At 40.7% G+C, this 16,376-nt stretch overlaps 1 protein-coding gene across 1 annotated transcript in view; it reads left to right on the top strand.

Moving 5' to 3' along the window:
* Positions 1 to 10,075, top strand: part of ROR1 (receptor tyrosine kinase like orphan receptor 1) — a 422,204-nt gene extending 412,129 nt beyond the window's left edge. Inside the window, exon 8 of the mRNA XM_032136853.2 lies at positions 6,024 to 10,075. Coding sequence (XP_031992744.2) covers positions 6,024 to 7,451 — 1,428 coding nt within the window. The 3' untranslated portion in view covers positions 7,452 to 10,075. The remainder of the gene's footprint in view (positions 1 to 6,023) is intronic.
* Positions 10,076 to 16,376: the final 6,301 nt, after the last annotated feature.

Here is a 16,376-nt window from a genome sequence, read left to right as displayed (position 1 = left end):
CATGGGAAAGATCTGCCCCCTGACTCAATTACCTCCCATCAGGTCCCTCCCACAACGTGGGAATTCAAGATGAGATGTGAGTGGGGACACAGCCAAACCATATCATGAGTCAAGCACAAATGCCATGTGAAACCTGCTATTCTTCTGTAGACACTTGTGTCCAGCTAGAATCAGCTTCAAAAGAATAGCATAGATTTGAAAAAGGGCAGCAGTCAGTCTTGGGACATTAGAACATGAGGAATTAACTGGCCTTGAGTGAAAGGGACCACAGAGGGAGGTTTGGAGCTGACTTATGAATACGGGTCCTGTTTCAGCACCTACTGTTGTTAAAGCCCCATTTCTGTCCCAGAGAACCACCCTGGGCTCGATTCCCTGCACCCTAATGTAGCTCTGTTTTTTATCTGTGTGTCTACTTCAAGTTAGACTCAAAAGTAGAGCAATTATGTGACGTTATGTTCAAGGCAAAAAGTGACAGAGCAGGCTTCATGTTGCATACAAATGTTGGCCGCCATCACAAAATCCTCACCTCATATCCTATGGTAATCACTTCCTTAAAGTAAGCAGGAAATAGGTTAGTAGTAGGCTGCTTCACCAGGAGTCATTTCAAATGTATTGTCACCTAAGGTATAACTTCCCAAAGATGGAAAGAGATAAAGCCACCGAGTCTGCTGTCTTTATCCATCTACAGCCACCAAGGTAATTACAGTTTTTAAAAATGCTACTCGTAGTTCATTGCTTTCATATCTAAAGTTAAGAGATCTAAAAGTTCCCCCACATCCCCACTTAGCAGTCATCACTAAGGTGAAAAAAGCCACCAGTATCAGCCTGGTCTCTCTTATCAGCAGTTTAGAAAGTACTACAATTTTCCCATCTGACTCACATCTAAATGACTCGCATCTAAAATGTTTTTCCTTCATTTTCCTTCTGTAAAGAGCTCATTTAAACTCTAGTACTGTTGCTTTTCAAAAATTTCTAAAGAAAGAAGCATCTTGGAACAATGTATTAACTTCTGCATCAACTTTTATTTTATATAATAATTTTATATAATTTTTTAAAGGCAGATGTGTGTTTACTTTGAGAAGTAAAAATGTTAACATTGAAACTGAAAGCCTGTTTCAGTTTTAAGGTACTTAATTGCCTTACAGCATATAATAAACCGAGGCCATCTTGTCCTTCAACTAATGGAGGGAGTGATAAAGAGATAGGAGCCCGGGACCCTATTCATTCCAGTTTTCCTTTGTACTTGGTTTACTTTGGCACCATGCCTCATGTGTATTTTACACTTCTTTACATTTTGTACATCCCTGTATGACAAATACTTGTCAAACAAAAACTAAACAGATTTATAACCCCTTAACTTGAAATGAGCCAAAATTGAACTGCCAAAACTTTATGACTTCATTTTCTTTCATAGTTTTCCACTACATTGGTTCAAACAGACAAACCCCACTTGAGGTCAAGCAGAGGTCATTTCACTTTCATTACTAAAATATAATTTACAATATGCCAGACCTAAACAAGTTTAGCCTAAAGGGTTTGTATAATGTAAACCATCTGTTCCTCAACAATACAGCTAATTTCCTGCCATCACCGTACAGTCTACTGACTGCTTCTTTAAGGGTTTTTATGATTTTTTAACTAGTTCAGGATTTATGTAAAATTTGAAAATGAGTCTATAGTTAGGACTTATTTGTACCAAGTAACTTGAGCACCTTAAAAATGCAAATCACTGTGCAAATTGTTCCCCTGAAACCAAGCTAGGAGCATTTTTTTTCTGGGCACTTCTTTCCTGGCAGCTGCACAGGTGTTCGAAGGGAAGATTTTGTGGACTCTGCCATTTTAGATGCTTTCCATGCCTCTTTGCAAAGCAAATCCCCCAAATTTAGTTTTCAGTAGCTCTAGTAAATGACTCCTTGGAGAAGACTTGGGATTATATGCTATATGGCCCACTGGATATTGGTGAGATAGGACAAGATATACTTTGGGGTAAAATCTACTTTGTTTCATGTGTCTGAACAGGGAGGAAGAACAATTGTCATTCCATAGAGTGACCACATACTGAAGGCCAACCTCCTAGCTCTGTGAGGTGGCAGGCCTCAGGCTGAGCCTCCAGAGACATTTGGCTTCAATCTGGGATCGCTGGCCAGCAGGCTTCTCTGGTTTCAAACAGAATGCTGTGGCCGAAAAACAGAGAGCCTTGGAGTTGCAAGTGTGGCTCTTTCAGCTCTCCTGAAAATTCTTGATACTTTCTTTAGCCCCTTTCTCCATCTGTAAAATAGCAAAATTAAGCGTTCTTTTTCCAAAGGCAAATATATGAGAATAAATTTGCTTACCTCAGTGGAGGGGAATGCAGCTGGCCTTCTTAGCCACGAAGCCCCAAGGCCATGTGTAGGGCTGGTGCCAAGGTCCTGTCCACCTCTTCCTCTTTTCCCACCTCCAGAAGTTTGGCTGGCTTTCTTCCTTTTCCCATCTGCTACCATCCACTCTTCTGCATGAGTTCTTGTTGCCTTCACCTTCATTCACATCTCAGAGGAGCCAGCCACAGGCCACTCAACTTTTTACCCACCCTCAAGCTCCAAAACAAATTCCCTGTCATTTTTAAAGCATTTTTTTTTTAAACTAACAACTACAGGAGAACAGAGAAAGATTAACAGGAAGAAATTTAAACACTCTGGAACTACTTAAGGCTTAAATGGATCTAAATCATTTGCATTACTTTACTTCCTGGATGACTTTCCTAATAAGGATAATAAGAATGATTTAAAGAGCACTTATTAGGTGGGAATTACGTTCATACATCGTATTTAATTCCTACTGCAACAGCGCAAGCTAGATAGTACATTATTTCATAGATATGGAAACGGAGGTTCAGAAAAGTTAAGAAATTCAGCCAAGGTCAGTGATTAATATTATAAGACCTATGCCACAAGATCATGGTGTTAAATAAGTTAACATTTGCTAAGTGCTTAGAACATTATCTGGCACAAAGTAAGTGCTATGTAAGTATTAACTATTACTAATAGAAAGCAGCAGATTCAAGATGCAAACCCAGATTTATAGGAGTCAAAGCTCACGTAGTTTGACTTATACTATACTGCCTATGGATACGTTTCAAACAGTGAAGGAGGAGAGGGTATTGGGTTTCTAACTCCTCATTATACCCGTCTAATATACCATGAGTTTACTTCCTAATTCCCATTTTCCACAAAGAAGTTTTAGTACTCAGTCCCTTAAACTTCTCTGTCTCCAAAAGCCTAGAGATGTTATTTTTGCCAAAAAGTAAGTGATATCTACTTTGCCATTCAAGGGACCTTCACCTAAACTGGATTTATTTACATCATTGGGAAAAGTTCTGATGGAAATTCCCAATCATAACATCAAGCAGGAAAAATTCACCTTGAGTTACTCTTGCCAGCAAAAGTAAAATCATCTGAGCGCTACAAGACAAAAAAGTAGGGTTGGCTCAACTGGTTACCTTTCTCATCACCCACACCTTGCTCTCTCAAAGGAATTCTACAAGCTCCCACAAGAATACAGACCCTAAAGGCAAAAGGAAAAATGGTGGATAGACTTGTAATTGCAAAAGATATTTCCTAGTTCAGTAAGATGGGAAGATTGGCCTGTTTTTTTTTTTAAAATTAATTATTTAATTTTGAGCATTGTTAATATATTCACCTGGTTGAAAAATTTTAAAGCATAAAAAAGCATGAAGTGAAAAATCTCTTCCCTCTGCCCCCCTTTTTCTAGTTTCTACTTCCATACCCCTCATAATCACTGTTAACTATATCCCAAGTATCCTTTCATAGTTTCTTTATGTTTATACAAAGAAATATATTTCATGTGTTCTTTTTCTCCTTCTCTCTTACACAAAAGCAGCACCCAGCATTAACTGTTCTATTGCTTTTTATTTTTAGCTGAGCAAAGGATTTTGCAGACCTTTCCATACCAGTACATACGAAATGTCCTCATTCTTTTTTTACAAATGTGGAATATTCTATTTACTAGCTCCACTGTAATTGATTTAATATGTTCTCTATAGGGACATGGAGGTCATTTGTAATATTTTGCTATTACAAACAATACTATATTGAATAGAACTAGATCAATAAGATTTAATTTACTGAAAGTTTAAAGCAACACATTACCATTACTTTCAGCACAAGTAAACTTTCTAAAAGTCATTTTCAAATATAAACCTCACAAAATCTGCTTTGATAAACAAATAAGACCAATTTATAATGAGACAGATTATTTGCATAGAATAATTAATGTTCCAAAATCCCCAATCCCAATTTGTCCTTTTAAGTGGGTATTTTGCTGCAAGTTTATTTACACTTACAATTAGGTTAGTGGGCATTTTGCCCTGGAAAATATCAGCCTGGAACAAATCTAATCATCATGAATTCTAAATTAGTAGAGTTTGGATAAGAGAACTTTTTTACCAAATAATCTAAACTGTTGTTTTAAACTCTGTACAGAGAGCTCTGGATTTCATATGTATTTCAACATTGTCAGTTTCAGTTAGAATTTTCAGGGTAGTATTCTTTTTTTAAAAAATAAGGATTTGAAGGATGGGGATTATTTGAAAAATCAGTTGTATGTAAAATGCATTGTTTTTATTACTTTCTTTTCTAACAAATTAAATGAAACATCAGACTAAATTTGAGGTACATTTTAAAATAGTAAAACCATAGGACATTACAGACATTTACTTGCCAAGATCAAATGTCATGATTCAATACTTATTTTCATTGTGAGCTAGATGCCTTCACCTGTCTGTCTTAAGGTCAATTAATAAACAACCCACTTGCGAAGCCCTAGGGATATATGTTGGTATGAAGGGCAGTGCTTCCAATAAGCTTTCCCTTGAAATCTGGTTGTGAGGACAAAATACATGCATAAAAAGAACAGAAACATCAAGTTGATAACAATAACAAAAAGTTAAATAGTGCTTACCATGGGCCAGACATAGGTCTGAGTACTTTACAAACATTAACTCATAGGCCTGAGTGCTTTACAAACATTAACTCATTAAAAGTTTGCAATAACATGGTAAGTACAATTATTATCATCCCATTTTATAGATGAAGGAATTGAGGCACAAAGTTAAATGTTGTATCTGGGGTCACACAGCTGGTAAGTGGAGAAGGCAGGATTCCAACTCAGTCTGGCTATGGAGGCCACGTGTGTAACCAGCCACCACACTGCTTTGTGTATGTGGTGGCATTCACAGTAAAGGCAAAAGAGTCTAGCAAAGAAATGACCATCGTGGTCAGGGAAGGTTTTGCGGGAAGTGGGGCCTGAAACAACCTTTTTAGGAAAGAAAGGATTTAATCAATGGAGAAGACCGCATTTGAGACCTTCCCATCTTTATTGTAAGTACTTCAGAAGGACAATCTTTTGGTTTCTCTTTTAGCACAATAAATATTCTAAGAATGGCAGAACATTGGAGGAACAAAAGTATTAGGCAAGAATGTAAATGGTTTCAGGAGTGGACATTGAGAAAACCATTTAACTAAAGTGATGCCATCACATAGAGAAGTAGCAAGGGATCGTGTCAGGAAAGTGAGTTAGGACCAGATTACAAATGCTCTGAGTACCAGGCTGTAGCCTCTGTGGTAGTGATTGACACCCTAATCTTCACAGAAACCACTGGGGTCTTGTTAAATACACATGCTGATTCAGTAGGTCTGAGGTGGGCCCGAGAGTCTGCATTTGCAGTAATTTTGGGTGATGCTGATGTTGCTGGTCCCCAGACCACCGTTTGAGTACCAAGACTCTAGACAACAGCAAAAAACCATTTTGTGGCTCGGTTGAGGGAAAGGGATAGGGTAGTGATGGAAAGTTGCCTATGGCACCTCCCCTGAGTTGCAGCCAACGATTTGAAAGATATATAGACCTACAATATTGTATTTAATTTGTTTATAGAACCTTTTTCTATATGCCCCATCCCTCCTTTCAGATGCAAAGCTGTCTTGCCTGAAGATAAGTTTTAAACCACCTTTGTCCTCTCTTTCATACAGAGCAAGGCTAAAGAACTGCCTCTTTCTGCTGTACGCTTTATGGAAGAATTGGGTGAGTGTGCCTTTGGAAAAATCTATAAAGGCCATCTCTATCTCCCAGGCATGGACCATGCTCAGCTGGTTGCTATCAAGACCTTGAAAGACTATAACAACCCCCAGCAATGGACAGAATTTCAACAAGAAGCCTCCCTAATGGCAGAACTGCACCACCCCAATATTGTCTGCCTTCTAGGTGCCGTCACTCAGGAACAACCTGTGTGCATGCTTTTTGAGTATATGAATCAGGGGGATCTCCATGAGTTCCTCATCATGCGATCCCCACACTCTGATGTTGGCTGCAGCAGTGATGAAGATGGGACTGTGAAATCCAGCCTGGACCACGGAGATTTTCTGCACATTGCAATTCAGATTGCAGCTGGCATGGAATACCTGTCTAGTCACTTCTTTGTCCACAAGGACCTTGCAGCTCGCAATATTTTAATCGGAGAGCAACTTCATGTAAAGATTTCAGACTTGGGGCTTTCCAGAGAAATTTACTCCGCTGATTACTACAGGGTCCAGAGTAAGTCCTTGCTGCCCATTCGCTGGATGCCCCCTGAAGCCATCGTGTATGGCAAATTCTCTTCTGATTCAGATATCTGGTCCTTTGGGGTTGTCTTGTGGGAGATTTTCAGTTTTGGACTCCAGCCATATTATGGATTCAGTAACCAGGAAGTGATTGAGATGGTGAGAAAACGGCAGCTCTTACCGTGCTCTGAAGACTGCCCACCCAGAATGTACAGCCTCATGACAGAGTGCTGGAATGAGATTCCTTCCAGGAGACCAAGATTTAAAGATATTCACGTCCGGCTTCGGTCCTGGGAGGGACTCTCAAGTCACACGAGCTCTACTACTCCTTCAGGGGGAAATGCCACCACACAGACAACCTCCCTCAGTGCCAGCCCAGTGAGTAATCTCAGTAACCCCAGATATCCTAATTACATGTTCCCAAGCCAGGGTATTACACCACAGGGCCAGATTGCTGGTTTCATTGGCCCGCCAATACCTCAGAACCAGCGATTCATTCCCATCAATGGATACCCAATACCTCCTGGATATGCAGCGTTTCCAGCTGCCCACTACCAGCCAACAGGTCCTCCCAGAGTGATTCAGCACTGCCCGCCTCCCAAGAGTCGGTCCCCAAGCAGTGCCAGTGGGTCAACTAGCACTGGCCATGTGACTAGCTTGCCCTCATCAGGATCCAATCAGGAAGCAAATATTCCTTTACTACCACACATGTCAATTCCAAATCATCCTGGTGGAATGGGTATCACCGTTTTTGGCAACAAATCTCAAAAACCCTACAAAATTGACTCAAAGCAAGCATCTTTACTAGGAGACACCAATATTCATGGACACACCGAATCTATGATTTCTGCAGAACTGTAAAATGCACAGCTTTTGTAAATGTGGTATACAGGACAAACTAGGCGGCCGTGGAAAAGATTTATATTCAAATGTTTTTATTAAAGTAAGGTTCTCATTTAGCAGACATCACAACAAGTATCTTCTGTGAAGTTTGACTGTGTCTTACCAAGCAGGACAGACACTAGGCCATAAAAACAAACAAACAAACAAAAACATTGTGGGATGTGCACTCCGTTGGAGTGCATGACATGGCATTGGGATTGGAACATATGGTTTCAAGCACTGAAAGCTGCAAACCAGTGAAGAGGAAAAGAACCTTGTGATTAAATATAAAACCAAAAGTCAAACGGTGCTTTGTGTTTTAGCCTTCAGTCACCATGACTGGTCTCTCCCCTAGATGTATATATACCATAGCATTTGTCTACCTGCTGTCTTTTCTTCAGGACAGATGTTCAGGAATTATATTGATTGAATTTAGACTCTGTGCATGTTCTTATGGAAATGATGTTCAGAATCAATGAAGAAACTTCAGGCCAAATTTGAAACCCTGGAGGGAAATGAGCCATAAGACGAGTGTAACAAGCCCTGAAGCCTTCTATGTCATTGTGCTTCTTTGGGAAGGTGTAGAGTGTGCCTTTTTGTGAATCCTCCTCTGATCATGAGGGTCTTTCCCACAGTTTCTCACAGTGTGTTTACACTGCCCTTGGAATAACGCAGCGCATCAGACCATAAGAAGGCTAGATGTGGATGCTAGAATTGATTGTTGGTTGATAGTTCTCTTTGCTGGATTAGGAATGAGGCACCAAAAGAAGCATAGCCAGGAAAATGGCCCCACAGCCTAGATCAGCATCTGTGGGAAAGGAAAAAGGGTTCCCATGGGGACAGCCCCCATAGGAGTTTTCTGGAACCAGTAACACTGAAAAATAAGTGTGTGGCTACAGATGAGCACACTCACCCATTACAACTCCCTGTTTACAAGTTGTCCGAGGCATTGGAGTGCTTATGGTCAATGGACTCTAGGGAAGTAGGAAACTCCATCATGATACCAATGTCTAGTAATTTTAAAGTTTCTCTCCCTTTTTTTCTGTGCTGGAAATGTCCACAGATTTGATTCCCGCCCCAAGAATTACAACAATTTATTCATACAGTTAGTTGGAATCCAAAGGCAATTAATTCTGTTTTGCAAAATATGATGGTCTTCCTAAAAAACAAGTACTGAGTTCTTATTTCAAAAGTTACCAAGAACTGAATTCTTTAAACTAGCAAACAGAAGCAACATGACCATTTTTGCCTTAGTGGGAGGTTTCAAATGTGCAGCTCATGGCATTTACCTGCCAACCATCTTTTGCCAAGTTTAGAATTCTTATGCGTTTCAAGTTCTATATAGAACGTAATTTTACTTTTGATTTTTCTCTTGTTAAAAAAAACTCCTTTATTCTAAGAACAATGTCTCAAAGTCTCATTTTTAAAGGTATAAGAGACTTGTAAAGAGACTTACAGGATATAAAAGTAATTCCTGGAAATGATATTTGATGAGGAGAATATAAGAGAATTAAAAACACATTGATGTTTTCATTTTTAAAAAATACAACTAGCATGAGAAATCAAGAAAATATGTTTGCCAAAATGCATTGCAATTTTCCCAAACCTGAGTCTTCAAATAACAAACATGAACTTAACAGGTACTGTGAACTCGAAGAATTGGTTATATCCAGATTTCTGGGAGATAAATTAAGACATATTTTTGTGGCATAAATAAGCTGATTCAGAAGTTACATTTCTTAACTTTAGGTGGAGGAGAATATTTGTATCCTTTTGTTGCTATGCAACTGTTTAATGATGAAGCTTCAAACCACAGTTTTGTATATCCTATGACAATCAGTTGTTTTCCAAGAATATTTATTATTTTAAGTACACAATTTCAGTGAATCTGAGTTTTTCTAGGAGTCCCTTAAAGGGAAATTAGCATTCCATGAGCCAGTAAAATACCTACTCTGGTAAAACATTATTATGGTTAAAAAGTAAATTCAAGTTAGTTTTTTATAAAGAACTATAACATTTATTTTAAACATTTTATAATAACTGAAAACATTAAAGTGAGCAAATGAAATTTCAAAACCACTTGTAATAATGTATTTTATAATCGCACTGTGATACTATATAACACAGTCTCTTTTGTATTAAAATAGTATTTTTTTCACAAACTGAAAAATATCTTTTCCTTTGTTGACAATGTTTTGTAAGATGACTTTATTTTCAGATCTTTTTCTCCTTTTTTGCACAAAACTATGCTTATGGTTTGTGTCACAGAAGTGAAAATATATCTTTGCATTTTTATATCTGGTCTGTTTTTCTTGTTTCCTTTGTTTTTAACTTGATATAGATTTTCTTCAAATATATAATGGCAATTTTCAGATATCTCACCCTACCATATCTTTCCTTATTTTCACTGCATGCATTTAATCACTGTATTACTTAATGTTTGATTTGTTATTATGGGCATTTCAAATAGACAAGCATTGAATTGTAATGACAAAAAGGCTATTTTATATTAAGGATATATGCATCTGTATTTCACACACCAGAGATGATATTAAACACTGATTATTTTATGCTGCTGTTTATTAAAAATGTTTACTATAAAATATTATTTCCTGAATATTGCTGTCATAGAGGTATTTGGGGATTTTAATATTTACATTTTGTAGAAAGAGGAATCACAATTCCTATTTGCTGTTATTTCATTAAAAATTTTTTTTTCAGTAGGCTTTTAAAACAGACTTGGGCATTATTTTGCTAACAACCATAGGTGGAGAGGGGAATCCTAGCGATTTCATAACTGAATACTATCCACCTATATATGTCAAGCTTTGAATTTTTAAAATCAAAATAATATATTGAATAGTTACAACCAATGGAATACAAAAAATATTTGATTTTAAGAATACAGTTGCATCATTTTCTGCCTTGATGTTTCCATATAACCTTAGATATCAAAAGTCACCTCTTTGGACTCTAAAGAAGAAGAGGCTGTGTACATCTTATCATGTCCAACTTAGCTTCCAACCATATTGATAAAATAAATGTGGCCATTTAATTGTCACAACTTATCTTTATGACCTTATTTGCCCAAAACAAAGAGTTCCTCATGTGGCAATTAATACACACGATCAAGGAAAATGAGTACCATTATGAAAGTTCAAAGAAGTTGTCCAGGCCGGGTGCGGTGGCTCACGCTCGTAATCCCAGCACTTTGGGAGGCCGAGGCGGGCGGATCACGAGGTCAGGAGATCCAGACCACGGTGAAACCCCGTCTCTCCTAAAAATACAAAAAAATTAGCCGGGCGTGGTGGCGGGCACCTGTAGTCCCAGCTACTCGGAGAGGCTGAGGCAGGAGAATGGCGTGAACCCGGGAGGCGGAGCTTGCAGTGAGCCGAGATTGCGCCACCGCACTCCAGCCTGGGCGACAGAGGCAGACTCCGTCTCAAAAAAAAAAAAAAAAAAAAAAGTTGTCCGTATTTGCTATTTAACACAGAAAGGAATACAATAAAACCTTCAGGGCCTTATCCATCTGTCTTAGGTACAGCTCTTGTCACCAACTCAACAATCAAACTCGATAAAGCAATCCCTTCACATGGCAGTGAGATCCGTGTCAGGCTGGGTTTCTCCCTCTCACTTGAATTCCTCAGCCTGCCTTTTACTTCCGCTTCCTTCTTTTATCTCCCAGCTCTTGACCCTCCCACCATCCCCCATCCCTTCAACTCTGAAATTCCCTTAATTCCCTAATCACCAACATCTGCAAACTCCTAGCATCACCTTCCCATAATGCCTACTACAATACTGAATAAAGAGGAGCTCTTTTATCCACACATCTTCAAAGATGATTACCTTTCCCAGTAGTTCTCAAAGTGTGGTTCCCAGAGCAAAGAAACAGCGGCACCCTGGAACTGGTTAGAAATGCAAATTATCAACTCCCACTTTGAATTACTAAATCAAGGGATCCAAGGGAGATACTAAGGGTGAAGTTCATCCTCTTATTTTAGACAGCATTTTTTTTTTTTTTTCAGCTAATAGCTCAAATGCTAAAGAGGAAATTCTGGGGATGAGACCCAGAAATTTGTGTTTTAGCAAGCCTCACATGATTCTGATATACTCTAAAGATCAAGAACTGACCTAATTTAAAGGCATGGGGGTGGGTGATCATTACATTCTTTTGTTTGTTTGTTTGTTTGTTTGAGACGGAGTCTCGCTCTGTCGCCCAGGCTGGAGTGCAGGAGCGCCATCTCGGCTCACTGCAAGCTCTGCCTCCCGGGTTCACGCCATTCTCCTGCCTCAGCCTCCCGAGTAGCCGGGACTACAGGTGCCCGCCACCATGCCCGGCTAATTTTTTATATTTTTAGTAGAGACGGGGTGTCACCGTGTTAGCCATGATGGTCTCAATCTCCTGACCTTGTGATCTGCCCACCTCAGCCTCCCAAAGTGCTGGGATTACAGGCGTGAGACACCGCGCCCAGCCGATCATTACATTTTTAGTAATGTGCACATAAGCATTTAATAACATTTTAGCCCCTTTATTCCCCTTAAAGAAAATCAAGTTTTACTGTAAAATTCAGCACTAAAAGCTGTTTGTGTTAGCGATTTGACAATTAGCTATATTTCTTGAAGTTGTTCCCTTGGATAGAAAACTGACAATATGTAGTCTTTGTCAAGAAGATATTCCTCGTCCAGTTCACCTGAGACCTAAATTCTTGGATAGTGGCCAAATGCTTTTTCCTTCATATGGACAACCTCAAAGAAGTTGGTCTCTTAGTACGCGTTTTTTGACCCTTGAACTGATGATTGACAAAACAAAACAAAACAAAAATCCCTTCTATGTTGCAACTTAACAAAGTTAAGATCAAGGATAGGCTGGTCTTTGGGAGGAGGGACAGGCTCAGCCCTAGTAAGCATCAAGCAGGAAGCTGCTGCAGGGGCTCCCCTCCCTCCCTTGCACTTCCTGTGATGCCCTGACCCAGCTAGCTGGATACAGACACCTGTGGCTTGTTCTGCTGTTTTCCTTGGCCAGCTGGAATCCATCATCGGTCCCTGGCTGGCCATGAGTGCTCTTCTGCCTGGACTTTGCTCTCCTCTGCCTTTAAAGGACTGAAAGCTCTGAGGAAGGACAGAAAGAGGGATCCATGGGAGGTTCTGGGGTGCAGTTCATACTCTTCTTAATTTATACGCACTTTTTTTCAGCCAGTAGCTCTAATGCTAAAGAGGAAGTGCCAGATTAGAGGAGAAGGAACAAGGGAGCACACACAAGAAAGGGTTTCTGCAGCCAAAATATGATGGCACTGAAGTTTGTTACCATAAATGCCAATGGTAATAGGACACTGTTAGCTCAAGAAAAGGAGAGTCTTACGAACCATCAACGCACTCAAGGTCAATGTAATCCTCTGGGAAATTAGGCTGGGAAGGCTTAAAAATATAGACATATAGAGGGGGAAGGTCTGCTGACATATTTATGACTAGTTGAATCTTAAGCACGTGTGCATTGCTTACTCACAAATGAGTACCATAACATTTGCTGACCGGGATTGGCAAGATGCCTTACCAAATGACTATGTTAGTAAACACAGTCATGCATTACTTAACGAAGGGGATACATTCTGAGAAATGTCCTTAGGTGATTTTGTCACTGTGCAAACACGGTGTACAATTACACACACTTAGATGGTACAGCCTACTACAAACCTACGCTATATAGAGTATGGCCTACTGCTCCCAAGCTACAAACCTGTACAGCATGTTACAGTACTGAATACTGTAGGCAATTGTAATACAATGGCAAGTATTTGTGAATCTAAGCACTTATCGTGAATGGAGCTTGTAAAACTGGAAGTTGCTCTGGGTGAGTTGGTGAGTGAGTGGTGGGTGAAGTGGTGGGTATTGTACACTATTGTAGACTTTATAAACACTGTACACTTAAACTACACTAAATTTATCTAAAAATTCTTCAATCATAAATTAACCTTTTGATTTATGAACTTTGTATTTTAACTTTTTGACTCTTGTAATAACACTTAGCTTCAAACACGTACAGCTGCACAAAAATATTTTCTTTATAAGCTTTTTTCTATTTTTAATTTTTTAAATTTACTTTTTAAACTTTTTTGTTAAAAACTGAGATACAAACAGACACTAGCCTAGGCCTACACAGGATTAGGATCATCAGTATCACTGTCTTCCACCCCCACATCTTGTCCCACTGGAAGGTCTTCAAGGACAATAGCACACATGGAGCTGTCATCTCCGATAACAGTGACTTCTTCTGGAATACCTCCTGAGGGATCTGCCTGAGGCTGTTTACAGTTAGCCTTTTTTTTAATAAGTAGAAGGAGTACAATCTAAAATAACAATCAAAAGTATAGTACAGCAGGTACATAAGCCACTAACATAGTTCTTTATTATTATCAAGTATTATGTACTATACATTATTGTATGTGCTATACTTTTATGCCACTGGCAGCACAGTACATTTGTTTACACCAGCATCACCACAAACGTGAGTAATGCATTGCACTCACAATGTTGTGATGGCTATGACATCACTAGGTGATAGGAATTTTTCAGCTCCATTAGTATCTTTTGGGACTACCGTTTTAAATGTGGCCTGTTGTTGACTGGAATGTCATTATTCTGTGTGTTACTGAACTGAATTCTTATCTAATAATGCTTAAGAGAAGGGCTCCTCTTTAAAATTAGATGGGACGTTACTTACACTTTGAAAAAGGACAATATCTTGACATCCTGAAATAAAGATAATTCAGAGAATATTCAATTTGAAGGAAAGCAGTTTTACATGTCAGTCTTCATGGACTTGTGCTCCCAATTGTAAATCCAAACACACACAAAACAACAGAACTAGCTACACAAAGCCATAGATTAATGCTTAAGCTTTGCCCAACCGTACAGGCATATGGACCTTGCATCAGAAACAGGTCCATGACAGACCCCATCCCATGGCAGGTGCTCCTTACCTACTGCAATCCTTGGGCATTAGAAAAAAATTAGTCCAGTTATCATTTGGGCCCATTTTAACACAATTCCCTGAGCCACTATTGTCTGTAAAATGTATAATTACCCTGCTAATGCCGTACATACAGCTCACTCATGCCCAGAGAGAGAGTAAAGCCATGTCGAAACTGTCTAAAATTCCTCGAGTGTTTTTCCAGCTACCTGCCACTCACCCACCAACTCCCCTCAGACTTCAGTTAGAACCTGGTAGTTGGCGTCACAAACAGGATCCTGAGGTGAGTGAGCCTTTTGTCCCCCCTGATTCTGGGTCGGCCATGTGGCCGCAACATGGGTTGTGGTACCCGGTGGCAGCTGTGCTGCTCAGACAGGCTCCGGTGGAAACCTGGGTGGCAGTAGATGGGTCAGCATGGAGAAGGTGCTGAAGAGTGGAAGCGCAGAACACCAAGAAAAAGCAAGCTTTTGCCCGCAGAGTTGGATGGGCATTTTTGACTGTGCTACGAGAAGTACACGCCCAGTCCCTGAGGGATGCAGCACAGGTAAGGGCCCTCCAGGCACAGGAGGGGCACCTAACACCCAGCTACACAGCTCAGAAACAGAGTTAGAAGCTGCCATGAATGGGGACTTCTAGGTGCAGGCGGGGCACTTGGAGGCCGGCTACAGAGCTTGGAAAAGTAATTAAAGGCTGCTGTGAATCCAGGCCTGGGTCTGTTGTCTCGGCTGGAGACCCCCCACTTAGTCTGATACCCAGGAGGAAGAACCTCCGTTGTGGGCTTGCCCAGTGGTTCATCAGAAGGTAGATCATGAAGAGCCATTGCGGCCCCAAGGGCAGGCTCAGAGACTCCCCACCGTAAAGCAACATACTTCATATACTGCCTGTACCCCAACTGAGTTGTGGGAATTAGGCAAGCAGTGCCACAGCATCCAGGGCAAACTCTGCCTACATAGATGCTTTGTTTGTGGAACAAGGGAGCAGGTAGTATCTCCTATTCCACGTCTGAGATGGAAAAGCTGGTCTCTATCACGACTCACCCCTCCCTCTATCAGCAGCTGCAAGTAAGTAGGGGGTTGGCACAAGGGCAAGGTGACCACACCCTGACTGAGTGGCTAAGGGCAGCCATATGGACGGTATGGAATGATGCCGGTGAAATACCGAAAACCATGAGTAAATGGCAGTCGTATACCGATTTGGTGCAAGTCATCTGGGAGATGGGTATGCAGCAGGCTATGTTTGGCCTGAATACCTAGGGGCCAGATGATGAATGTTTCAGCTCCCACATGAGGGATCTCATATTGGGTTCTGCCCCGCTGAGTGCCTTTGGCTTCCTAGCTGCTGTCCTCACCTGGTACATAGGGTGCAGCATACATGAAGTGACCACTGCTATGGCAGCTCTCAGGCAAGCTGAAGGCCCTCTACAGGACTGAGGAGTCTGTGCCATAAAGAAGGGGAAGATGCTCCGCCTGAAGGGCGCCCCGCCATGGGAGAAAAGGGGGCCCCAATGAGTGACACACTCACAGATGTGGATAGATTTGATTCTGGCCAGGGTTGACTGAGGGAAGATCCATAAGCAGCCCAATGAAGGACTCTTAACTTTGTGGAGACAGTTGTCTCCAGAGCAGCAATTCCAGAAAATGTCCAAGGGGGAGAAGGACATTGCCCGTGACCCAGTCCTACCCAGGCGCTTCAGCTTAAAGACTAGTTGCTGCAGCCAGGCAGAAATGAAGAGCCTTTTCTCTTCGATTAGGGAACCGGCCAAGGTGCCCAGCCTGGGGGGACACCAAATAACCAGAGGCCACATGTGGAATTAGCGATCCAATGTACAGTGGGTGCCAGCACTGGTGGATACTGGCGCAGATGGCAGCCTTGTTTATGGGAACCCGAATAAGTCTCTGGGCAAACCTGCTTACACTGATGGTTATGGAGGCCGGTCA

This window comes from Hylobates moloch, unplaced genomic scaffold (genome assembly GCF_009828535.3).
Source record: "Hylobates moloch isolate HMO894 unplaced genomic scaffold, HMol_V3 SCAFFOLD_18, whole genome shotgun sequence".
Classification (NCBI taxonomy): domain Eukaryota; kingdom Metazoa; phylum Chordata; class Mammalia; order Primates; family Hylobatidae; genus Hylobates; species Hylobates moloch.
Note: the sequence above shows the minus strand (reverse complement) of the source record. Positions and strands in the feature narration are given on the sequence as shown.